This window comes from Toxotes jaculatrix, chromosome 18, assembly GCF_017976425.1.
Source record: "Toxotes jaculatrix isolate fToxJac2 chromosome 18, fToxJac2.pri, whole genome shotgun sequence".
Lineage (NCBI taxonomy): Eukaryota > Metazoa > Chordata > Actinopteri > Toxotidae > Toxotes > Toxotes jaculatrix.
The window spans coordinates 1,421,090-1,444,789 of NC_054411.1; the positions used below are offsets into that span (position 1 = coordinate 1,421,090).

General features: G+C 44.7%; 2 protein-coding genes across 4 annotated transcripts; one reads left to right on the forward strand and one right to left on the reverse strand.

Annotated features, from left to right (window-relative positions):
• The first annotated feature begins 195 nt into the window (after positions 1 to 195).
• Positions 196 to 9,833, forward strand: crlf3 (cytokine receptor-like factor 3). Of its 2 annotated transcripts, none has more exons than XM_041063331.1 (9): positions 196 to 306; positions 4,019 to 4,146; positions 5,859 to 6,066; positions 6,239 to 6,326; positions 6,487 to 6,664; positions 6,773 to 7,001; positions 7,289 to 7,427; positions 7,634 to 7,746; positions 7,844 to 9,833. In XM_041063331.1, exons 2-9 carry the CDS (start codon positions 4,030 to 4,032, stop codon positions 8,119 to 8,121), a joined length of 1,350 nt encoding a protein of 449 aa, XP_040919265.1. In that variant the 5' UTR covers positions 196 to 306; positions 4,019 to 4,029; the 3' UTR covers positions 8,122 to 9,833. The 2 variants fall into 2 exon arrangements, with proteins under 2 accessions (XP_040919265.1, XP_040919266.1); XM_041063332.1 differs by lacking the exon at positions 196 to 306 and adding an exon at positions 2,967 to 3,052.
• Positions 9,834 to 10,985: 1,152 nt separating this feature from the next.
• On the reverse strand, positions 10,986 to 23,252 carry LOC121198736 (polycomb protein suz12-B-like). 2 transcript variants are annotated; one of them, XM_041063038.1, is made up of 17 exons: positions 22,552 to 23,252; positions 21,675 to 21,721; positions 21,486 to 21,550; positions 18,081 to 18,149; positions 17,610 to 17,659; positions 17,416 to 17,501; positions 17,058 to 17,304; positions 16,624 to 16,726; positions 16,394 to 16,499; positions 16,101 to 16,275; positions 15,898 to 15,986; positions 15,341 to 15,484; positions 14,975 to 15,132; positions 14,667 to 14,865; positions 14,395 to 14,474; positions 13,651 to 14,107; positions 10,986 to 12,837 (listed from the first exon to the last, which is right to left on the reverse strand). In XM_041063038.1, exons 1-16 carry the CDS (start codon positions 22,718 to 22,720, stop codon positions 13,675 to 13,677), a joined length of 2,220 nt encoding a protein of 739 aa, XP_040918972.1. In that variant the 5' UTR covers positions 22,721 to 23,252; the 3' UTR covers positions 10,986 to 12,837; positions 13,651 to 13,674. The 2 variants fall into 2 exon arrangements, with proteins under 2 accessions (XP_040918972.1, XP_040918971.1); XM_041063037.1 differs by having other exon boundaries at positions 10,986 to 14,107.
• Between the last annotated feature and the right edge of the window lie 448 nt (positions 23,253 to 23,700).

Below are 23,700 nucleotides of genomic sequence, written 5' to 3' on the forward strand. Positions count from 1 at the left end.
GATCTACAACCCCCATGCAGTTGCTCTTGGATTTGGACTCTTATCAATTGATTTCATCAGTTACACTTCAGTATGAGGGGAGGTGGATTTGGGCGGGGAAATAGAGCACGCCTCGATCCGATTGGCTGATTTTCCTGTCGATCGAAATGATCTTGCCCGTGATTGGCTGATTTCTTTAAAGCCTCCAAAGTGTCATTTTTGGACTTCAGCAAAACTTCATCGTATCCTGCGGCGGTGGTGTGGCGGCGGCTTCGAGCTGATTCACAAGTTTCGGGACGTAATGGCCTCCAGAAAGCAATAAAACAGGTACGTTTGGAAACTCTTTCAACACCAAAAGGAGGGGAGGGATACATTTAACCGATTTGCCGTTATTTTCGTTCGCGTTGTTTGCTCTCCCAGACATGTTCCGAGTTTCATTGTCTTTTGGCCACAAGCTAGCCCCAACTTTGTCTTATAACGTTATTTAGAGAAGCTAACGACTAACGCAGTACAGAGGGGGTAATGTCCCGCTAACTGGCATATTTATACTTTTTTCAGAACATGTTGCTTTATATCAACTCTCCGCTACACCAGCAGCACTCTTTCGGTCTCATTTACAGCTGATACTGGCAACTTTTTTTCGCTAGTTCGTCTGTCATTGTCATCATCGTCTTCCATCAAAATACACCCTAACCAGCAGCGCGAACCACCTATTAAATGCGACATTTCGTGGATAAATGTTATCGTTTGGTGAGAAGTTTCTACGCCGAATTTACCTAAATACATTACTTATTTCGAAAAACCTTTATTTACATTACTGTCGTTTATGTGGGTTATCTGACAATGGCGCCAACCGAAAACTAGGAGATTTTGAAGCGGAGTTTGGGAGTTCTCTCCACACACTAGACAAATTAAGACTATCAGGACTAGATCCATCGACCTGTCTCATCCCAGCACGAAAATATGAGAAATCACGCTGCGAGAATTATGTAACTATGCATTCAATATTCTTGAACTTAAAGAAGGCAGGCGGAGGGTTAACCCGATGAAAATAACTACAAAATACGGAAGTTGATGTGAGCGAGCTTAGACATGTCCGATGTCTCTTGTTGTCTCGTTTCGTCAGTGGCCTGCTCTAATAATAATGATGTCGGTTTGCACTTGAGTGCCTTTCATAGCTTTCGTGTTAGTCAGAGCATGTGCAGCGTGTCTGAAGGAGTCTCTGTAAACTTTGCTGATCACATTTATTGAAAGATGAAGCTTGTGGGCTTCAGATTGGGCACAAAACCATGAAACATTCAGGTGCTTATCAACATCTGAGCAAAGTTCAGCCTGTGTTATTATACAGAACTGCAACGATTAGTTTATTAATTGATTAGTAGATGGTCAGAAAACAACTTTGTTGCATCAAAAACAGCATTTTAGAAACTTAAGTTTTGCCGATTATGCTCATGGATATTAAGAAGAATACAAAAACACAGAATGATAACCAGAATAAGCAAATACACACAAAAGCAGCACAACAAAACCCCTTTGTGAAGTACTCCAGTGTTGGGTGGAGACATCATGAACATGACATTTCTTACCTCAAACAAAAGTGAGACTTTTCCCTCAGGCCTCAGCTGGTTTGTGTTGGTGCTGCAGTTTTAGGGAAGCACATATTTCTGACACTGTTTGTCTGACAGATCTGTGAAAGCGGGACAGTGGGACATCTTCCCATGCAGGTTGACCTAAATACTCTGAAAAGGACAGCGCTGGTTATTGTCAGGCTGCATATTTACATCAAAATCATAAAAAACGAAATGCAGAAGGAGATTTCTGTTAGTTAGTTAGTATCCACACCCGTATCATACAATAGACAAGAGCTTTTCTGTGTTATAGGAAAACTAGCTTGATGTTTGCTTGGCTGAGCGCCCGACGTTCACTTAGTGTTTAGTAGGTTGTGGAGAGAAAGAGGGATTATACACTACAGGATTAAAGAGATGGAGAGAGGGCAGGCACTGTTTTTAGAGGAAGAAAAAGAAAATCTATGTGGTGGCTGTTCTGTCTGGACTACAGGCTGCTGCAGAAGGAGGTGGGGTGGGGGGGCAGTGTTCGTGGTGGGTGCTGTTTATGTGAAAGTGAGCGAGTGAGTGCATGCCTGCATAATTCTACAGCTCTACATTTGCATTCATGTGTGTATAAATGCTGGAGCGTCTGACTGAAAGCTGTCTGTTACTGTGTAGATCACAGGCAAAGATTTGGAGGTTGTGAATAACTGTGTTTACCTTGCAGTCAGTTGTTTTCACAGATCTGTATTTTCCGTGAACTCATGTTGGATTTAATGTTGAGGTGCTGTGTTTACCACGGTGCAGAGGGAGATGCCCTCCTGGTCCACGCAGCGATACTGTGCACACTGTATGTGGCAGAAGCATGACGCCTGTTAGTGACTTCCTCTTTAGATGCTGTGAAGGAAGCATGGCCGACCACAGCAGGAGGGCAGGTTGTGTCACCGCTCTGAGGAGGACGAAGCTGATTTCACACCTGCTGCGTGAGATTAAAAGAATTCAGTCATTTAGAACCGACGGATGTTTTTATTAAAAAGTTGTAACTGTCACCAACGATTTGACTGTAAAAGAAGGTTCATTTTAAGCTTCTGTCATTTGAATATTTTACCATCTGAAGACTGAATCATTTTGCTGTAGGAAGCTTATTTAAAGCATCATTCTGTGTTACGTTCCAGTTACCTGACAGTCATATGTGGCCCCGTCTCTCACGTTTAAATCAGAACTCATACATAAATTAATGATAATAAAAACAGTAACAAAATGCATTGATTGAAAAACTGTCACTGAAACAAATTTTGATAAAATTGCTTAACGATTAATTGATTACTTCATAATGCAAATGATCTACTGGAGTTTCAAGTCCCCTTGGTTCTTTCACCAAAAATAGACATCAGTGACAGGAAGACGTTTAGGGTAGTGCAAAAGGAAATTTGTCTCATATTCGGTTTCACTCTGTAAGCGCGGCGAACACAGATTTCCATGCTCTTCTGCCCGTATTTAATGTCAAGTTCATTCGGAGTTTCTGGGTATGATGGTGTATCAGTAATATATTTGTACATTTCATGCTATTATTTAATGAACGTTTGCGTGTTTGTTTTAGAGCTGGATGTTGCATCACCTTTGTTCAAGTGTATTTTTGAGTATTTTCAACCCGGAGTGATGCTTTCTAATGAATAATCAGAGAGCTGTGGCAGGATATCAGCAGGTGTTGTGTAATCTGTTGGAAAAGTGTTGTGTCGTGCTGCAGCCTTTGTGTAGTCGTGTTTGTGACTGCGGTGCCGTTAACGCTGACGTTATCGCTCTCGTACCTGTTCAAACTAGATGAGCTGGTGTTGATGAAGCACTGAACGGCTTTAACATTAACACGCGGCCAAAATAACCAGACGTAGCATTATTTCAGTGATCTTTGATAACAGATGTTAAGGTCACAGGAAGGAGCTTATTAAAGTGACTCTGTATCGAATGAACCGGGTTTCGCTGAGTGTTATCTGGGGTCAGTGTTGCGTAATAAGTTCACCTATTCTGTGTTTTATTTTGGAAGGTTTGTGTTTGAGGGGGGGAGACCACACTGAGTCTTATTTTGTGTAAAGGTCAGTGACAGTCTGATCCCACACTGCTGGCTACTGAAACCAAGCAGAAGCATAAAGCAGCACAGTTAACCGACTGACTGGCTGCTGGCAGCTGTAGGAAGTGGTTTTCTTGTTGCCACACATTTCCATCAGTCAAAGTGCTCTGCACGGAGAGAGTCGTACCTTGTGGTCTTTGTAATGGAGGATGCAGGTTAGCAAACGTTTGAGCGGTTTCTTTAATCGATGGTCGGCCATGTTAACAATCAATACTCACGCAGAACAGTGAATGAAATAGTGAAAAATGAAAGTTTTTCCATTAAAAAAGTTAAACTGTTGTCTAACCAATGACACGACCTGTTCACGGGTCAGGTCGCGCTGCGTCTTGGCTGTGTTTTGTAAATATTCCTGTCTCGTGTGTGTCAGGAGGCGGGAGGATGTCTGTGGAGGTGGACGTACTGCTGCAGGAGGCCAAAGAAAGCATCGAGGCGGCTCAGAACTACCGCAGCGAACTCCAGCAGCGCCTGCATGGCCTCAACCAGGCTCGCAAACAGGTACGGCAGAGTGTTCACGCCCCTACACGTCCACACATTCACGTTCCGGCTCCTGACCTCTGTAAACTTTCTGTTCATTTCTCTCATAAAGGAAAAAATGCTCATGTTACTGCAGCCAGTGTGTTTTCCTCTGGAGATACGATGGGTTTCCACCCTAACCACCAGCTCTGTGTGTTTGAAATACACACACTCTCACACACACTGTGTTAGCCCCTGACCCAGCTGAATCCCAGGAGAGAGTATTCTCCCTCTCCCTCTCTCTCTCTCTCTCTCTCTCTCTCCCTCTCTCTCTGCTATCTCTTCCTTCCTCCTGCTGTCTAGATTTACCCATCCAGCTGCTCACAGTAAACAATGCTGCCATTTCCTGCTGCTGTGGACGGACAGAACGCCTTTAAGGAGAGATGAAGGAAGGGAAAGTGAGGAAAAGGGACTCGGCCAGATTCTGTCCAGAAACACGAGGCTCAGAATCCTTTTAGTTTATCGGTTATTATTTCAAATTCAGATGTGAAATCACTTATTGATTCTCTCTCTGTATCATTTCAGCTTATTTTAAATGTTAGGACTGATCTGATGCCAGAGTTTGGTAAAAGTATATTTACACGCTGATTATTGCTCTAACTTTTTTTACTGTCTCTCGGACAGTACGTTTTTCTGTGTGTTGTGTGTCTGAGACTGCCTCCACCCAACCCCAGCTGTTCCCTCATACGTTATTTTGGATTGAATATGAGGGAGGGTTAATTTCCCATAACCCCCTTCTTTCCCATGGCTCACCACCAGATCATAGGAATCCAGGAAACATTACACACCACACACAAACACACACACACACGCACACACAACAATGAGAGTAAGAGAGGAGATATCAGAACGTGTGTGTTTGAAATCTCAGACAAAGCTATCACTGCGACATCTGGTCTTTGTAAGAGGAGTCGTCCAAACATTTGGGAAAACCCTGCGTCTGTTTGTGTTCACCTGATGTCAGATCATCTCCTCCCGTGTTTGGATTATCTGATGATTTCTGGTCATATTTTTAGTTTCACTGTTATTTTACCAACTCCAAAATATTGATCCTTGGTTGTCTGTGTCGTACTGATAGTCGACAGGAAGTGATGCACTGTCGCCACTGGAAAATGTCCTGTGTCTGCAACACACACACACACACACACACTTCAATGTGTATTCTGGCAAAAACCCAGTGTGTGGTGTGTTTTCCATTCTCATATCCATATTGTCCCGGCTTTATCAGTGCAGCAGTTGTCAATCAGCCTTCTGTTTCCTGCTATCTGTCTCAGTGTACGCTCATTGTGAAATCCTTGGGGCTTTATGTGTGTGCGCATGTGCACACATAAAAGTGTGTTTTGGAGACAGGAACTGAAACGTCTCAACCTCTGGTGACAAACCAACAAGCTTCCTGACGAGCTGCTTGTCAGTGAGGGCAGTGTGTCTCTCATATAAAGACCAGGTCATAGTGTCTGTCTGTGCAGTCCCTGTGTGGACGTCCACACGCCCCAGAGGTTAGCAGATTGATCACAAATAAAAACTGAATAAACAAACACTCTCTGAGGTGACTTTTCTGGGACTGCATATGAAAGACTAAGAGCAGAAACCTTGTCTTTTAACAAACGATCAGGACCCTGAGAGTTAGTTACCACATTTGCCCCACAGACTCACATCCTCACCTTGTTTTTCCTTCTTCCTCTTTTGTCCCGTAGGTTCGGGGAAGCTCGGGTCAGGCCCGTGAGGCCCTCCGGAGGCACTTTACAGAGCTGCAGGCAGCAGCGGCTCGGCTGCTGACGGAGCGACTGGCCACCCTGCTGGCTGAGGTGGACACCATCGAGGCCGACAGCGTCCGACCGCTGGATGACTGTCAGAGCCTCATCGAGCACGGGGTGGGCCAGGCTGACGAGCTGCTGAGAGAAGGTGGGTCATTTATTTCATGAAGCAGGAGAGCGAAGCTCTTTTTGCTCTTGTTACGTGATACTAAAACATTTTTATGGACCAGCTCTCAAATCAGGAAATAAACTACACAGTTACCTTCACTTCCACTCAGAGAAGAAAGAAAGTGTGTTGAATGGAGGCTCTGTCTCTGCAGGGGAAGCAGCTCTGCGCTGTGGTCTTGGGGAGAAAGAGGACAAACTGGGCAGTTTCACCAAGAAGGCCATGCATATCCAGCTGGACAGGTAGGACACACTGACTCCTCATGACTGCAGGTGTTTCTGTTCTCAGGAGAGAGTGAGCGAGCCCATGTCTGACGACCCACCCTCACTCTGTTCTGTGTTACCGGCTTGCAGTTATCCACTTTACTGAAATGGTTTCTAACTGGTCCTGTGTGTTTTCCAGTCTACCAGAGGTACCAGCGTTGGTGGATGTGCCGTGTGTTTCAGCCCAGCTGGACGACTCCCTGCTGGGGCTGCTGAGGGACAGGGTCTCCCGCCACGGCTCCGTCTCCTCCCACCCACCCGTCCTGATAGAGGAGCTGCAGGAGAGACCGGGTGCCATCCTGGTCCGCTGGTGTAAGGTCGGCAAGGGAAAGGGACACAAACACAAAGAAGACACTCACACACGCAGTGAACATGTTTATGTAACAGCATCCTTGCTGTTTTGTGTGTGTGTGTGTGTGTGTCAGGTGGATGAGGACTTTGCAGCAGCGGAATATCGGGTGCAGCACCGGCGGTCTGGCAGCGGAGGGAGCCAGTACGAGGATTCCTACGTTGGACGGGACTGTGAGTTTCTGGTTCTCCACCTGGACCCTCACACGGAGTATCTGTTCAGGGTCTGTGCCCGCGGAGAGGGTCGCACCGAGTGGAGCCCCTGGAGCATCCCACAGATGGGATACACCACACTGGCAGCACATGGTAGGTGGAGACTTGTCGTCTGACTCATGCAGACTCTGAAAAACTGATCCACTGAAAAAAAAAACACAAAAAATGTTGGACGACAGCAGTGACACATGGTGATGGCATTTCCTGCGTTTGCTTAGCAGCAGCAGGAAGTGATCACTGAGTTAGAAGTAACGCAGCGTCAAGTCGACGCTCCAGACACACCAAGGACACACTTCACGATAAATAAGACAGCAGGTATTTCTGAAAAAACTATTACCATTAATGTGTGTGTGTGTGTCTCTGTCCTTTCATTATATCAGAGTGGTGTCCGGGCACTGAGGGCTACATCCTGAGCAGCAGGAGAAACATCGCCCTGCGCAACGAGTCCTCCCAGTCACCCTGTCCTGTCCTCTACTCCAACGCACCCACATACTTCTGTGGCCAGACACTGACCTTCAAGTACGCACACACACACACACACACACACACACACACACACACACACACACACACACACACACACACACACACACACACACACACACACACACACTCGTGACGTTTTTCTCTGCAGCTGAAGCAAATGTGTAAATTAGTGTATTCGTAACATGTTGTCGTTATGTAACGACCCCATTAATGTGACTGGTGTGTGGTTGTGTTTGTAGGATCACTGCAGGGGGTCAGATGGATCGGAGGGACAGTCTGGGCGTGTGCGTGAACAACGAGAAGGGGGCGGAGTCGCTGCAGAGAGACCAGGCCGTCTGCATTTCCACTAATGGTACACACAGACGCTGGCGGTGTTACACTGTGAAGTGAGCGTCAGTGGCAGGTCGTCGGTTTTGTTCATTTAAATTGTCCGATGTTCCTCCGCTCAGGTGCTGTATTCGTAAACGGTAAAGAGATGACCAACCAGCTGCCCGCCATCACTGTGGGTTCCGCCGTGACCTTTGACATGGAATTGGTGAACGTGTTTCCCATCAGCAACAATAACCTGAGCGAGGGGGGCAACTTCAAGCTGAGGGTGACCATCGGCTCGGGGAACCGGGAGGTGGTGTTCGACTGGCTGGTGGACCAGGCGGTGGACCGGGCGGTGGACTGCCTCTTCTTCGGCTGCTCTTTCGTCCACTCCGGCTGGAAAGTGCTTGTGTTTTAAAGCGGGAGCGGATCCTTCAGTCTGCGGAGGAGCTCCTCACACGGGCTCTGTTACCTTCAGCTTAATCATTTTCCCTCTGTCCTTTTTCCTTTTACATCCGAAGCACTTACAGGACGGCGAGAGTCAGCGTGGAAAATCAGGAGAATCAGTTCAACTTCCCCCGATCAGGACGACAGAGCAGCAGCTCAGTTTGGTCTGAACACTCAGTTATCGTCTGTTTCCTGTGCATGTGTGTGGGACAGCTTCTGTCTTTGGAGGGAAGGGACGCGACCGATCCTGGTTTTTCCAGACTCTTTGCCTGTCGGTGTCGGTCCTCCACACTCTGCTGCTTCTCCTCTGTACGTGTGAACCAGCGGGTCGATGATCCAGCTCCTCTTCAGTGCTGGAGGACTGATGTTTGTGTTCATCACATCGTCCTGGCTTTTAGTTTCTGTTTCTTATGAGGTTGGTCATTGTTTACAGCTTTTGTTTTTCTGGCGTCTCCCTCACAGAGGGGAAGAGTTGTTTTTAGTTTTGTTGTTTTTTTCTATGCATCGTCTTCATGTAGACAAACTAACAGTGTGACACCTTTGTAAACAAACACACAAGATGGTAAACGTTGGGTTTTTGTCTGTAGCTTGTTTTTCGGGAGGAGAATCTTTACAGGGTTTAAACTTCTAAACCTGCTGGTGTTTTTTTTTTAATTAGTTTATTTTAACAAAAAAAACTTGACTGTGAAATCACCCCTGCTCCTGTGTTTTAGACGTTTAAAGGGACAGTTCACCAAAAACACAAACCTGAGCGTCACCTGAGTGTCTGAAGTTTGGAGAAATGGGCAGAATCTCACCACAGTACAGGAGAAGCTCAGTGAAACGTTCGGGAGCAGTTTGGGGAACGACGCCACCAGCTACAGATAAACGTGAAACATCACAAGGACAGTTAAAAGATATAAAACGACGACTGCGTTTGTCTCGTTTGTCACACAAACACAAGGAATGTCCAGGTTTCAAAAAGCCTCGAAAAGCTTTGAATTCAGTTTCTGCAATAAAAAGCCTCAAGTATTAAAGTCTGAACTTTTCATTCAGTATTTTTTTTCTTGTTGTATGTGAACAAAAAAAGCAGCAAATCTTTACAAATGTTTCTATTGATGCTTTCACCCGTCCAGATACTGCTGCTCGTCCAGATCTGGGTTTCATTCATTTCATTATTTACTTACGGCCTAAAAAGAAACTCTGCAAACGTCTCTTTCCTGCTTTATTTGTTTACGGCTTCATTCTCCAGCTTCCTCACAGACACAAAGCGGCGTGACTCACCTGAGCTCTGAGCCAATCAGAAGCCTGGGAAAGGTTTGGAAAGCAGAGGCTGAATAAAGTGTGAATGTCTGAGGGTTTCTCACCTGTCCTCTGCTGAGACGTCTCTTTGTCTCCTGCTGATGAAGCGAAAAAGGACATCTGAAGGACCCCCACACACACAGGCTCTCAGTGACGTTCCCCTGAGACGTGTCCTTGGTTTTCTGCTGATCTGAGGTCAGTGCTCTGTCTGGGATGGGTCCAGCTGATGGTCCCTGACGCCACTGAACAGAACCTCACAGCGACTTCCTCTGGTCTGAAGGAGGGAAACAGCTGGTTGTTTCAAAACAGTGACACCTGCTGGTCAAAGCTTTGCATTGCACGTGCTTTCACTGACGTCATCTTTGGTATTTTGTTCAATAAAGATCATTTTCTGTAAACTGATCATTGTGCACTGTCTCAGGTTCTTCTTCCTGAAAGTCTTAGACGCTGGATTCACTTCCCTCAAAAATAAAATAAGGTATTAAAAAGTTTTCCATTTCTTTACACAAACTGAAGATCATGAAGATCACATTACAAACAAACTGGCTGAACTCCAGCAGAATGTGGTCGTGCTTGTAAACTCCAATCAGAAAATTATCAAAATAAAACGACGTAGTTGCACACTGTGGCCACTGGACGTGATTGAACTTTTCAATTGGTGGGGTATTTAGGATTAAAATTCTTACATTAATTAGGGCGTGGTTACGTTGAGTACCAGCCCCATAGACAGGCACTGGCAGTTAGCTCTTTGCTAAAGCATCGGCTGGGCTAGGCGGCTACATCCAGAGGCCTCTGGCGGTTGGCAGGGGCTGCAGTGTCCGTGATTGTTTGCCAGTGTTCGGACAGGTTTCTGTGACAGTATGGCTTGTTGTAGTGTAGACTGTACTAACCGACCGTCGAAGGATTCTGTGTTACAGTTTTTTCGGTAAGTAAATTTCTCACTATTTTACCTGGATGTTTGCACTAATTAGCATGTATTAGCATATTTAGCCACTAGCTTATGACTTAATTGCCGATTTCTGGTCGCTGCTGATACAGATAGAGGACCGGAGCAGCTAATGTTAGGAACGCTGCTGCGGTGTGTTCCGTGCTCTCAGAGTCAGTTTATTGTGTGAATACTAGGCTACAATTTTATTTGGTCTCATTTTTCTGTTTAAAAAGTCCGACATTGCATGGACAGAGCAGCTCCGTCAGTCAGCGGCTGCTGTTGTTTGTGTGCTGCTGTAACTGTAAGTGGATAGTGGATGGAGACAGCGGTGAAAGCCGCGGGCGCTCCGAGCTAAGTGGGCGGGTTCTCGGCCGGCTGACCCGTAGAGTAACCGCCTCATCGCCAAATATTGAAACTGCACTCCCACTAAAATCCAAGATGGCGCAGCTCAAACGCCCATGGTTTGGTCACAAAACCGACTCCCCAATGGGTGACGTCACGGGTGCTACGTCCATGTCTTATACAGTCTATGGACAAAATCATTGATATGAGGTATTTTGAAGCTCGTCGTGTCACGTGATCACTGTTCATACCTGTAATAAATGAAATGTTTAAAGAAAAGGAGCTCGTTGTTCAAAATTGTTCTTTTAATAGAAAACCATTCTGCCTCAGCTGGTTTTACATCATTGTTGAAGAAAAGTCTCGTTTTCTTGACATGGCTCCTCTCGTCCTGTGCAAAATGCTGCTGGTTTCATGTGAATGAACAAAAAAAAAAAAACCCTTTAAATCAACAGCGGGCGCACAAAGTGCTCTGCACGTCACTCACAACCATCACACATGAACCCAAGCGGCTTCAGACTGATGTAAAGCTTTTAAAGAGCGGGGTTACCCATAAATCCACCTGTTTCCATCAAACCTCACAATGTTTCTACATCAGTGCCAGTCCTGACAGCTGGCCACATCTGGAGGCTCATGCTGATCAAAGTGGAGCTGTACAAGCACCAGCATCTGCACTGTACTTCCTCCGTTTCACCAAAGTACGACTCATTCGTGGGCTGTGGTACCGGGTCAGATGGTTCAGAGATGCAGCCTGAGTCTGAATCTGAATCTTTTTTTTTTGTTTCTTTTTACAAAAACAAGAAATATTTCCACAGGAGACGCGAAACAAGATCAGAGAAATCTGCAGCAAATTCATCCCCTTTGGTCTGTAAACTAAGAAACTAACGAAACCTCCCGGGCGGCGCTCAGGTCTCCAAACAACCGTATTCAAAAGCTAATTTATTACACAGAGTTTCACAGAGTCTTATGTACATGACAACAGAAGCAGTGGGCAACAACGAGGAGGAAACATAAACCAAAAAAAAACAAAAAACAAAGGATAACTTCAAAACTACGGCATCTCCAGTTCATGTTGCTGCTTTTCCCTGGGTCCTGTTTCAGGCTCCTCCTCAATCACTTCGTTTCATTAGTGATCATTTAGTAAAATTAGTCATTTAGCACAAGAGAAATTCCCAGAGCCAAAAAGGATTCAGTTCATAAGGAGCAGCAGCTTCTCACATCAAAGAAACTGGAACCAGCACCCGGATAAACCCCAAACCCACACCCGGACCCACACCCGAACCCGCCTCCACCTCCAGCATCAGACAAACTACAACAAAACTAAACAAGCGACTGACACGACAACGGACGTCACAGAGGACACTCTCCTGCTTGTGCTGTGCCCTGATTTTGCGAGAAGCTGGCTGCGTTTCTCGGAGCCTTCCGAGCGAGCCGGACATCGCTGACCCCTTTTCACAGGAGGCAGAACGTGAAGCGGGGGACACGGTTGTTGTCCTGTGCTCAGCTGCACCGAGAAAGCAGCGACGCGTCTCCACCTCTGTGAGTTCTGGCAGTGTTAACTGATTCCACCGAGTGTTTCTGAGGAATAAAAAAAAAAAGTTCTAGCACCAGTAGTAGAAGCTGTACTGGAAGCATGAGTACATGCCCACTAGTGTCCCAGTACTGATCTGGTTTTTGGTGAATCCTGTTGATTTGTCTGCACGTGTAAACAGCTTTATCCCAGTGACAGAAAGTCAGAGGAGTCCTCAGACTGGAGTATCTGAGATGTAAACGGATCCAGGACTCTGATCACAGCAGTCTGAGCGCGCTCGCAATCAACTTCAGAAATTAGAAAAATAAAAAACACAATAAATATCAATATAAACTGATGGAGATGGAGAATTAAAAACCGGTAAAGTGTGTGAAGCTGCAGCCGAGTTCAGGCAGCCAGACACTAAAGTGGACTCATGGTGGCAGAGGCTGCAGACACACCTGGTCACAGACCCAGAGACCTTATTAGAGACCTGAAGGCCTGATCAGAGACCTGGACACCTGGTCAGACACCTGTGATACTAACGTGCACGTACACGTGCTCAGTGATGAATGAAAACCTTTGGTGGAGCTGAGTGTGTCTGGAAGGTCACTGATTGGTGCTTCACACTGAGGAAGACAGAAATGAGTTAAATCAGCAGAATTACAAAACTATGGAGTGAGCACAAAATGAATCTGATTGGTCGACAAGCTACAGGTGAAATGTAGATTAAGAGTTTAAAAAAGCTGCATCTGCAGGAACTGGATTATTGTAGGATTACAAAAAGTTTGTTGACAGTCAGTCTTACTTTAGTCTTTATTTTTCTTATTGTCAACAAATCCCTCAAAGACCCAGCAAACAAAGCCTGAAACATCTGAGTCCCTCACACACCGTCCTGCTGCCCCAAATACCGAGCACCTAATGTGGATTAATCCTCCTCTGAAAATAGTCCCAATGAAAGCAGCACATCCTCCTGTTTGTTAAAAACAGGAGTGAGCAGCTGTTGGTTTCAGTCCTTTCACGGGATTTGTTGACAGTTAGAAAATACAGGACATCATCAGTCGCATCCTGGAAGTTTACAAAGTCTGAGGGCTGAGTTTGGTTCGTGCTCACGTCATCGTTTTGCTGTTAATAAAGTTTTGGGCTGGAAATCTGAGGAAACACTGCGGCACCACTGTATTTCTGAAAAAGGAGAAAATGATTCAAAGCTTCAAGTTTTCTGAACTCCTCACTTTCATGAGTCACGACACGATAAACGCCTCTGAAGCGTCTCTTCAATGTGAATGTGTGAAAAACAAAATACAAACGACTTCTGTGATTCAAAGTTCATCTTGTTGCTGATGAAAACATAATCCCTGCAGTAACCTGTGTGTGTTTTCACACCTGTTTGTCTGTCGCCTTTTTGTTGATTCTGGTGTGTGGCCTGTATTTGCCAAACTCACGTCCTGTTTGGATCTTTGTGGCTCTCAGTTTAACACCGAAGCAGAGCCGCAGAGTTTCTGCTTGCTGAGTATTCGTTGTGTCGCCGCTCCTCCCCTCTCCTCCTCCCGCTGGTTTCCGTTCTCCACGCAGCCGTTGCTCGTCTTGTCACTACAGGGCTTATACTCAGACGGATCGGGATCAGGATCCGGCTCCAGCTCCGGCTGGGACTCCACGGCCGTCTCCCAGTCCTCCTCTTCCTCCTCCTCCCTCTCTCTGTCTCTCTGAGCGGCCTGGCTCTGGATGAGGCGTAGCCGGGCCATGGCCTGGTCGATGGTCAGCGTGCTGACCAGGTTGAAGTCGTGCATACTGATCAGGTGCAGCAGGAAGTTGCGGCAAAGGTTGTGTTTGACGATGTGGGCGCCGTGTTGTTCGGCAAACAGCAGACAGGCCTCGTTCATCTGGTTGTCTGCTATGAAACTGGACGGAGACAGAAGAGTCGACATAACGGCTCATTTTCAAAATGCATCACTTACTATGTTTACATGAGAGACGGCAGATCACACAAACAGGTAACAGCATCTCGCTTTCAGCAGATCACATCAGATCAGCGTTAGCTTGGCTGTTCTCTGGTTAATGTGTTTACGTGACAGTGAACGGTCGTACAGTGTCGAGCAGAGTGGTGTTCTGCTCAGCTCATTTTCACGTTGTACCAACAGGTTGTGAGGGTTATTTTAAAACGGTGGTGTTCGCTGCGTCGTGCTCACCCGTGCTTCATGGCGTGCAGGTTCCACAGCTTCATGATCTCCTTCTCCCCCTCGTTGACGTCAGTGAACTCCTCGATTTGCTGCAGTGAGAGCAGAGTTGTCTTTAGACAGATTCAGAGTTTTCTGATCCACATAAATAAACAGAATAACAGGCCATTTAGAAAGATCGCATTTGAGCCATGTCTCTGAAATTTCACCACAACAATGGAAGTGAATTGAATTTAGTTTGTGGCACAGGATTAAACACGAGTTCGTTGCTGTCTGTAACCAACCTTGATGGTTTTCTCTTTGAGCCAGTCGGGGTCCCTCTCGTCCTCGCTGTCCACTTCCATCTCCTGAGGCCGGAGCGGCACACAGCTGTCACTGTGGAAATAGAGGCGGTTGTGTCCGCTGATGTATGTCCTCTGCTGCTCTCGATCACCGTCCTCCGACTCCAGAAACTCAGACAGACTCGGCTTCGTCCTCTTGGGTCTGGGCCGAGGACAGAGTGAGGACAGTTGGTTAACTCTCAGAAATTCTTGGTATCTTTGACAGGAAGTAAATCTGAAAAATTAAATTTCAGTCAGAAAATCAGTGGCACCTGCAGACGAGAACGTGGGTGACAGCGGTCCTCTTGACGGGGCCGTTCCTGCTGAAGGCGAAGCCCGGCTGGCTGTGGATGTCCTGAGGGTTCCCTGCGTACGAACCGTCGTAGCACTCGTTGATGGAGACCTCGATCTTTGCTCCTTTGGGATGGGGCTGCCAAAGATCACGGAGGGGAGTGTGTGAATGAAGAGGAACATCAGACTCAGACTGGAACTCTCAATGCAAATGAGCGAAGAATCGATTCCCAGCACAATATATGAACATACGTCTTCAGATGTAGATGAAGAACAGGGCGATCATCAGTACAGCTAGGATGACTGCCTGTATATATTATTTTATTGCTTTGACTTTAACATCTCACCACATAGTTGAAGATGAAGCGGGAGTGGGACAGTTTGAGGTGCTTGAGCAGACTGTAGAGCTTCCTGCAGTTGAGGGTACACCAGGGACAGTGGAGGTCGTCTCTGGCCTCCGTCTGCTGCCGGGTGTTGTTGTTGTACTGGAACTGGACGACAACAACAACAACAACAACAAAAGAACCCACAACAGAAACAGTGAATGTGAGCAAGCTGAAACAAACTGTTAACAATAAAGTGTTTTTTGCCTTTATTTAGAGTCTTAACACAATGAATCACACAAACAAGGACACCAGTACACACAGAACGTAGCTGTGTAAAGAATGAAGGAGAGAAATGCCTGATAATCGCTGTGTGAAGCAGGCATGAACTCTGCATGTTTGATTTGGTTCAGACACGGCCTCATGACATCGTCTAGGGGAAACCCAGATATCGGTCTAATTTCTAGACACGGGGTCAATAAGACTATAGTGGTTACTGTCAACACAAAGGGTCGTTCAGCAGGAACATTCTGGCCTCTGTTTTGTTTGAGATATCAGGTGAGATATCAGGTGAGACCGACCTGGTAGAGGATGCGTAGTTTCTGTCTGGGCTCTGCTGAGATTTGTTCTCTTCTGGTTTGGACGTCAGTGTTGATGGATTCTTTCAGAGCTGCAGCACAAAGGAGAAATCCAGGATCACCACCACCGCCCAGCTAATAAGACACAGACCGAACCAGATGTTTGTTCTACTATTTAAATGTACATGTTTCCGTGTTGTGCTCACCCAGGGTTTGCGTGGCTCTCAGGGTGCTGGGTCTGGTGTCCTGGTTGGTCTCAGAGTTGCGGGTGGCCAGAGGTTTAGCCACAGGCGCGGTGGAGCGATCCGACGAGTCACTGGTCCAGCGCAGGGTGAACTGCAGGGTGGGGCCCTGGGAGAAACTCTCAAACGGAGGCAGGCGCTGCACAAAAAACAGAGCAGGCAGGTTCAAGATAAACATTAGGTTCAGTTATTAGAAACATGACCAGTAACCAGATTAACTTTCTTTTAGAGGCGTCCTCTGTCACACACACCCCTACCTTTCCGTCCAGGATGGTCTCCCAGGTTGCCCTCTTCTTATTGACAGGACACTCCTCCATCTCTTGCATAGACACCTCATACTCTCCATCTAACAACTGCAGACGTCTGCACACAAACACACATCATTTTCTCACTTCATGTTTCTGCTACAGAGAATGTAACTGTGTTTTCCTGTGCGTCTGAGGAGTTTGTGCGTGTCAGATTGTGTGTGTTTGTGTGTGAGCTTCACCTGTTTTTATCAAAGACAGTCATCTGAGCCACAAATGTGGTTTCTCCCTCCTCCCTGAGAGAGGAGCTCCTCCTCTTCCTGTTTACCACTTCCTCTGTAAAGTCTGAAACAGACACACAATGACATCTTCCTCTTCTCCACGACACAAAGACTGAAGACAATAGTTTAAAAACCCGATCGGTGTGACTGTGTCAGCGATGGCTGCAAAGAGCCCAAACATCAGCATGTGTATCAGAATCAGGCTGATTTCACTCAGTGTTTTTACAGGATCATCCATCACCCAAGTCAAACTTTTTCTTTTTTGCGATGTCACTGTTTTATGACAGTGTGACCCACTGTAATGAATCCATACTGAAATAAACCAGAATGATCTTTAAAAATACACGATCAGAGATCAGTGATTGTCTGTGTGTCTCTGTTTTTTCTCTGCTGACCTCTGTTGTGGTGACTCTCTCCGTTGGAGAGGCCGTTGATCTGTGCTCGGGGGGATCCAGGCCGCGATACCCTGAAGAGTAACGAGTAAGACTTGACCATGTGAGAGTTGCTGGGTTCAAACTCGCTGCTGGGGACCAGCAGGGAGGGGAAGGAGCCCGGCTTGGCCTGGACTCCAGCACTCGTGTCTGGGTTCAGTGGAACCTGCTTCTTCCCTGTAGGGACCTGCTTCACTGGACAGCTTACATCCTGGACAGGAGAGGAGAGGAAATGTCAGCGCATTTCACTGGTACCTGGAAATGATATGAAAGTAAAAGACGCCCGTCCTGTGATGAAGAACCACATGATCATCACACACACCTTCCTCTTCTTGTGGCAGACTTTGACCAGCAGCACCTCCAGAGACACAGAGTTCTGCTCATTCTCACAGTCCTGAGACGGCTTCCCTGAAAACACAACGCCAGGACAAACGACTTCCTGTTAGTCACAATGAATCGGAGGAAAGACTTTATCTAAAAAAGCCAAAGGACGGACGCTGAGAAGGACAAACTTACCAGCTTTATGGAAGAAACCAGTAAAGGTGAGCTGCAGATTCGAGGCCAGACTGTGGAAAAACAGAAGAAAGTCACACAGGTGATGTTTGGTCAGCATGACACAGATCAGAAACTGGTTTATTAATCTGTCTTCATTACAGGTGTATTACTTTGATGTTCTTCTGCAGTTTTTTGAAACCCAGGAATAAACAGAACATCAGATTTAAACGGCAGAAAACACCGACTGAAACAGCTCAAATGTCAAAACCTTTTCAAACTCCTGCATCTGTACCAAAAACTCAGCAGCTCTGCTTTGGATCGTGGCCTCGCTGCCACATTTTCTGAAATCTGCTGAACAAACATTCAGGGCTTCTTATGGAGCTTTATTATGCCGAGGAAGAAAATCATCATCGCCATCATCATCATCATCATCATCAACAACAACAACAACACAGATCCACGTCAGTGGGTCGGGGATGACTGGGTGTTTACCTGTGAGTCTCCTGTTCACCCCTCATCTTTTCCACTTTGAACAGCAGATTGTCAACCTTGGAGCTTTTCCTGTACAAGCAGACAAACAGCAGCAGTTAGCAGCCATGCACCCACTAATCCCTCACTGACCCACAGACAGTAAACCAGCATCACACAGGGAGAGGCCTATCCAGTGACGGGTCACAGCTCTTCTGGAGACACATTCTCCTCCACTCACCAACATCGTGCATCATAACTTTTTCCTCCAAACAAGTCATTTTGGAAAAAACAAGACATTTAACGACTTCGCCTCCAGGAAACTGTGAAGAGTTTTTTTTCCGTTTTCTAATGAAGATTAACTGATAAGAAAAATAATGGTTAGCTGCAGCTCTACATGAAAAGCATTAAATACTATATATCATACCATATTGTTTGAAACTTGTATGATTTTATTCTAATAAACTTCAAAAACAATAACCTGTAAAACAAAGCAGACAGTGAAATGTTGTGAGGCGTTTAGGTACCTGACACATGTATATGTCTACATACATACAGGACATGCAGCAATCTAAACCTGTCTGTGCACTTGATTCTGTATCAGCTCTTTACCCTTTTGATCACACTTTTCCTGATTTCTGTTTTCCGTGTGAATATATCAGTGTCACGTGCTGAATGTTTGTCACTGAAGAAACGTCTGCTCGATACAAAGCGGGAACAGCCGAGCAGCCCGCTGAGGCTGACTTTGATTACCGTTGTTTTTAAGTGCCGCCAGAGACGGTACAGAACATGTGCCATGTGGATCCGACCATGACAAGCCATGGCATCTGGGTTTATTTGTCCGTGCTGTTTAAGACGTTGTTGCTAGCTGTGACATTTTGTTTACACACCACACAAGCTGATAATCCAAGTTGGTAAAAGCTCCATGTGCGGTTTTGTGTGCCGAACTGAAGTTAAACAAAAAGCACACCCACCTGGCTCATATTGCACCCATTAGTGTACAGACTTTGGTGACCCCACATAAATCCAGGCTCTGTCGAGCATCAACCTGAGGAGAAGCCTAATGAGGCAGAGTAACTAAGAACACCTGGGAAGCTGCTCAGAGCTTTGCAGAATGCAGGAAACCAGCCTCAGATCTTTAGGCTGAATTCAGACAGACATTAAAGAGGCCTTAAAAAAAAAACTAAAAAAGCTGCTTCATTCATTTTAATGAAAAACAAAACACAAAAACACTGCTTTTACTCCGACACAACAACATCCACCAACACACCTCATCAACCAAAAATGTGCAGCATCTCATTCCTGGTACATTACTCACCAACATGTCTCCAGGAGGAAATGATTTTTACTGTACGAGGGTTTCTGCAGGGTTCACCAAGTTAAATTCAAGACTTGAGACATTTTTCATTTTCAGTACCTGTTTCACTATCACATCTGTTAACATATGAAAAACATGATTTTCTGATTTTTATGCTCTTAGTGAGTAATTCTACTTATCAAATGCATGAATTTACTATTTATATTTACATTTTGTCTGCATTTCCAAGGAATATATAACATCAAGTCAAGTAAACCCTAAACACAACCTGGCTCTGGATAAGAACGAATCAATGGATGGATTAACCAATTAAAATTTATTTAACATCCACATTTTTACGTATGGAAGCATTTTACTTTACATACATACATACGTGAAAAAGATTGGAGCGCAGGTTGGATAGGAAATGGACTCATTTTGAAAAAAGCACTTTCAAAAAGGCCATACATGAGAAAACCTTTGTACTGCTCAGAAAGTTTGATTGTACAGATCAAACTTAGGTCGCAGACTTTTATAAAGAGACTGAAAACTTGGCTGGACACACATTATACACCCACCACAGCAAAGAATGCTTTGAACCACCACTAAACCAGTTCGAATTTTTAGTTTCTGATCAAATACGTATAGAAGATTAATGACTTTTAGTCTCGCTCATGAAACCCTCTGCCTTTCTGTTCTGTACTTCATGTTTTTCAGGTATTCGTGCTTTGTGAACAGTTAATAAGTGCAGAGGCCCTGTGTGGAGCTTATTCATCTCAGATCACAAGCTGCGTTTCATGTGACTGAAGCATGCACGAGTGCAGCACAAAATGAAACTGAGCCGAGCAGCAGACACGTCACCTGGTTCACTACCTCCACTAACACAACCTATCGGCTGCCATTTTTAATCCCCAACCACGTCCAGAGCAATGAGCAGAAATTACTGCACCACAAAGAGTTCCAGTCTGATGGGTGCATTTCTAAAATAGGACTGAAAAACAGAGCGCTAAACCTGACATGTTGATGATTACACTGTGGTGTTTCAGATACAGATAATGATGATCAAGAATAGAATGAATAAAAATGATAAATCTTCCATCATATTTATGTCTTTTTCAGTTTTTAATTTATGTTAAAACTTAGGAAACAAAAAGATAATAATAATACACTAATGATGATAATAAGGAAATGTTTCTTAAAAGTTAACTTGTTAATATAATCTTTAAAATATTACATAAGCACCTGCAGTGTAAAAGAAAACAGGAGCTGTTACAGATTCATAAACTCAGTTAAACAAAAAAAAAAAATCTACATTTGAAAAACTTTTATTTTGCATATAAAGATCTTGCTGGAAGACACAAAGAACAAACACCTGCTGCCAGCTTGTGTGTTCATACTGGAAGTTATCAGCTGGTAAACATGATTAGAAATCTACGTGATGCCTGAGCTTTGGTACCAATTCTAAGACTGAAATTACTGAATTCCAATATCCTACTTTTATGCCAAGTTATTACATGTTTCTACAAAAGTCAAAGTCATAACACAAACAGGAACACTGCCTTAACAGACAAAAAGGTTCATTAACAAGTCAAAGACAGTTTGGTCCACTGTTAGTTTGTGCCATTTGTGATTATGCAGCTCAAGCTTTTTAACACAGTTCTTCAACCTAACATCCACGTGACGATGACAGAGAAAGCCCTCTGCATTTCAACACGCCCCTTTAGTGCACACTGAACCACAAGCAGTCCCATGTGTATCAGAGGGATCTTTTTTTTGTGAAGCGTCTGTATGCAAAGCAGCCTAACTGAAAACCTCTCTGCTGTCTCAGCCTTAACTGATCCAGCCTGCCCCCACCTACAGCAGCCAACACGTCAGTTAACTTTCACTCATGATAACAGTTGATCTGCTTCCCAAGAGAAAAACTATTTAGCACCACTTTTCAATCCAACATACATTTATGAAACTTAAAACTGAAAGAAACTAAACCATAAAGAGACACAAGCAGCAAGATAACCCAGAACACAGGTTCTAAGCCTACAGGTTTTCAATGAACTACATCACAGAAACTGTGAAGCATGGGAAAGCCATTATCAATGCACACAAGCAACGCAATTTTTTTTTTTTTTTTTTACCTTTTGACGTTATTCCTTGAGTTTCTGTGGGACATGTAGGTGAGTGTCCTGTGCAAGAATATGGGCTGAAATGTAACAGGAAAGATAAAAAAACAAGACTGTTACGATTGTGCTTCAACATACAGGTACAGAAATGTTTCCTCTTATCTCAAAGGTTAATCATGTGTTTCAAGAAAAGGCAACACTCACAGCGATCAAGTTCCTTGTGCGGAGGAACCTGTAGATTTGGGTTGGTTCTGCAAATAAATACAGTTACAGCATCAGTACATGACTGCACATTATTATTAATAGTTTAAAGTGACAATTTTCAATCTTAAAGAAGCACTAAGCCAAGCAAATAACACAAGGACCTCAGTGGGCTTAGTGCTGACACAATCATCCATTTGATGAATGAAAACTTAAGTTAATCATGCAAGTCATTTATTAAGTTAACATACCAAACATTTGCTGCTTAAATCTTCTCAAATGTGAGGATTCACCTGCTTTTCTCTGCTTCATATTTCAATTTTTCCCCTTAGACAAAAATCTGAAGGCAATACTTTGGGGTCAGGTAACTTTGACTTTGTCTATTTAAGCATTTTTGTAAAGTAAAAAAAATATTAAAAATTTAACTGGTTGATTTACAGAAAATAATCCTGTGTCACAGAACACAGGATTATTTTAGGAGCAGTGTTTAGGAGGCAGTTAAACATGAGGCTAAACACCAGCAACGGATAGATTAGGGTGATTTAATAATCTGCATGTGTCCCAAAACCTTTTAATTTCGTAACCACAACTAGACAGCCTTGCGGCTGCAAGTTATAGGGCAAAAGTGTAAAGTATGACAGCACTACAACACGTATAATTAGGAGAAATGGACTAAATCATGGCTGAAATCAGAGTGTACAGTATTAACCAGGATATGGCTCGTCGATGGTAATTTTAAGTTATAAAATGATCTGTTCCTCCAGCTATGCAGCCCCTCATCTTCCACCTTCCACACGGCCACTGTTAAGGTTCCTGTGACCTTAAATTAAACTCTAACACTGATATGTTTTTAATGTGCGACTGGATGACAGCAACTCACTCTCGAAGGCCTGCAGGAACAACTCGTGGTCGGCTTGAATGAGTTGCATGTTGGGCTTCTTGGCTGCAGCCACAGCAGAGGACGACTGGTAGAACCCGTTGGCTTTTCCTCCGGGACCAAAACCCACAGGGTGGCTTCCACCTGAGGAGCTCTGCTTATGTGGAGCCATTGCCAAAACAAACAAAAAATGGCCAAAGAAACTTTCCCAAAACCTGATGTTAAAAAAAAAACAATAGAAAGAAATGCAAGTCCTCTTCCTTTGTCAAAACAAAAGAGCAGCGTTGGCAGACAACCAGCCGATTAGGAGAAACTGTGTTGAGTTCTCATTTTAAAAGCGGATTATGGAAGCTTCACTCTTTTATATTTGACATTAGTGAAGCTAAAATCTAACGTTTTTGTTTAGGTACCGGTTTAACAGTTACAGAGGTCTGTGGACAGGCTTGAAATGCGCGAAACAAGAGAGCAGCAAGCTGACGCGGCTTGCTAGCTAACTGGCTAACTTCCTTAGCCAGCTAGCAACAACCCCAGGCTAACTGACTAGCATTGTCCGGCGCTCTGACTTCACCGATTAAGAAGTAGAAAGCTCCTGCTAACGAACAGCTGATTAAATACAGAAATGGGCCGTGTTTTCAGAGGTTTAGATGCCATAATTTTACCCAAATTCACATTACTTCTCGCCTAGCGCCTGTCGGCAAGTTGGATTAGCGGTACTGCAAAGTAGCACAAAATAACCCAAACGCTATCCGCTTAGTATTTTCTAAATAAATTCTCATTGAAATACGTAATTGACAAATACGTGTCCCACTTAGTTTTTTTCGTAATAAATATATCACTGTGGCTCTAAGAACCACATCTCCATGGAAATATCTGTACATCAAGCACCTGATTTCTGAAATAGTAATCTTATTTAGTTGTGCGCTTTTATTTTGAAGACAATTGCCCGTCTTCTTTAGTCCAAGCGACAACTTGACAAACGTAGGTCGAAGCTTCTACTGTGACTTGGGTTGAAAGATCCCGCCTTCTAAGCACTCAACCCAATCAGCGTGCTTGTTTGTGAAAACCTGAACTCTGATTGGTGGGAGGTCTCAGAGGCACATTTGCCGCCTGCAGCATGGCGAGCCAGGTCTAAATAAGGTCAGAGACACAAAA

What these genes read in the sequence shown, in the direction of transcription:
- crlf3 (XM_041063331.1), top strand. Translation starts at nt 4,030, where the DNA reads ATGTCTGTGGAGGTGGACGTACTGCTGCAGGAGGCCAAAGAAAGCATC. An exon ending in GGCCAGACACTGACCTTCAA is followed by an intron (nt 7,428 to 7,633) that starts GTACGCACACAC and finishes TTGTGTTTGTAG; the next exon opens with GATCACTGCAGGGGGTCAGA. An exon ending in CGTCTGCATTTCCACTAATG is followed by an intron (nt 7,747 to 7,843) that starts GTACACACAGAC and finishes TCCTCCGCTCAG; the next exon opens with GTGCTGTATTCGTAAACGGT.
- LOC121198736 (XM_041063038.1), bottom strand. Translation starts at nt 22,720, where the DNA reads ATGGCTCCACATAAGCAGAGCTCCTCAGGTGGAAGCCACCCTGTGGGT. An exon ending in AGACCATCCTGGACGGAAAG is followed by an intron (nt 16,276 to 16,393) that starts GTAGGGGTGTGT and finishes TTTTTTGTGCAG; the next exon opens with CGCCTGCCTCCGTTTGAGAG. An exon ending in TCAAAGAGAAAACCATCAAG is followed by an intron (nt 14,475 to 14,666) that starts GTTGGTTACAGA and finishes CTCTCACTGCAG; the next exon opens with CAAATCGAGGAGTTCACTGA.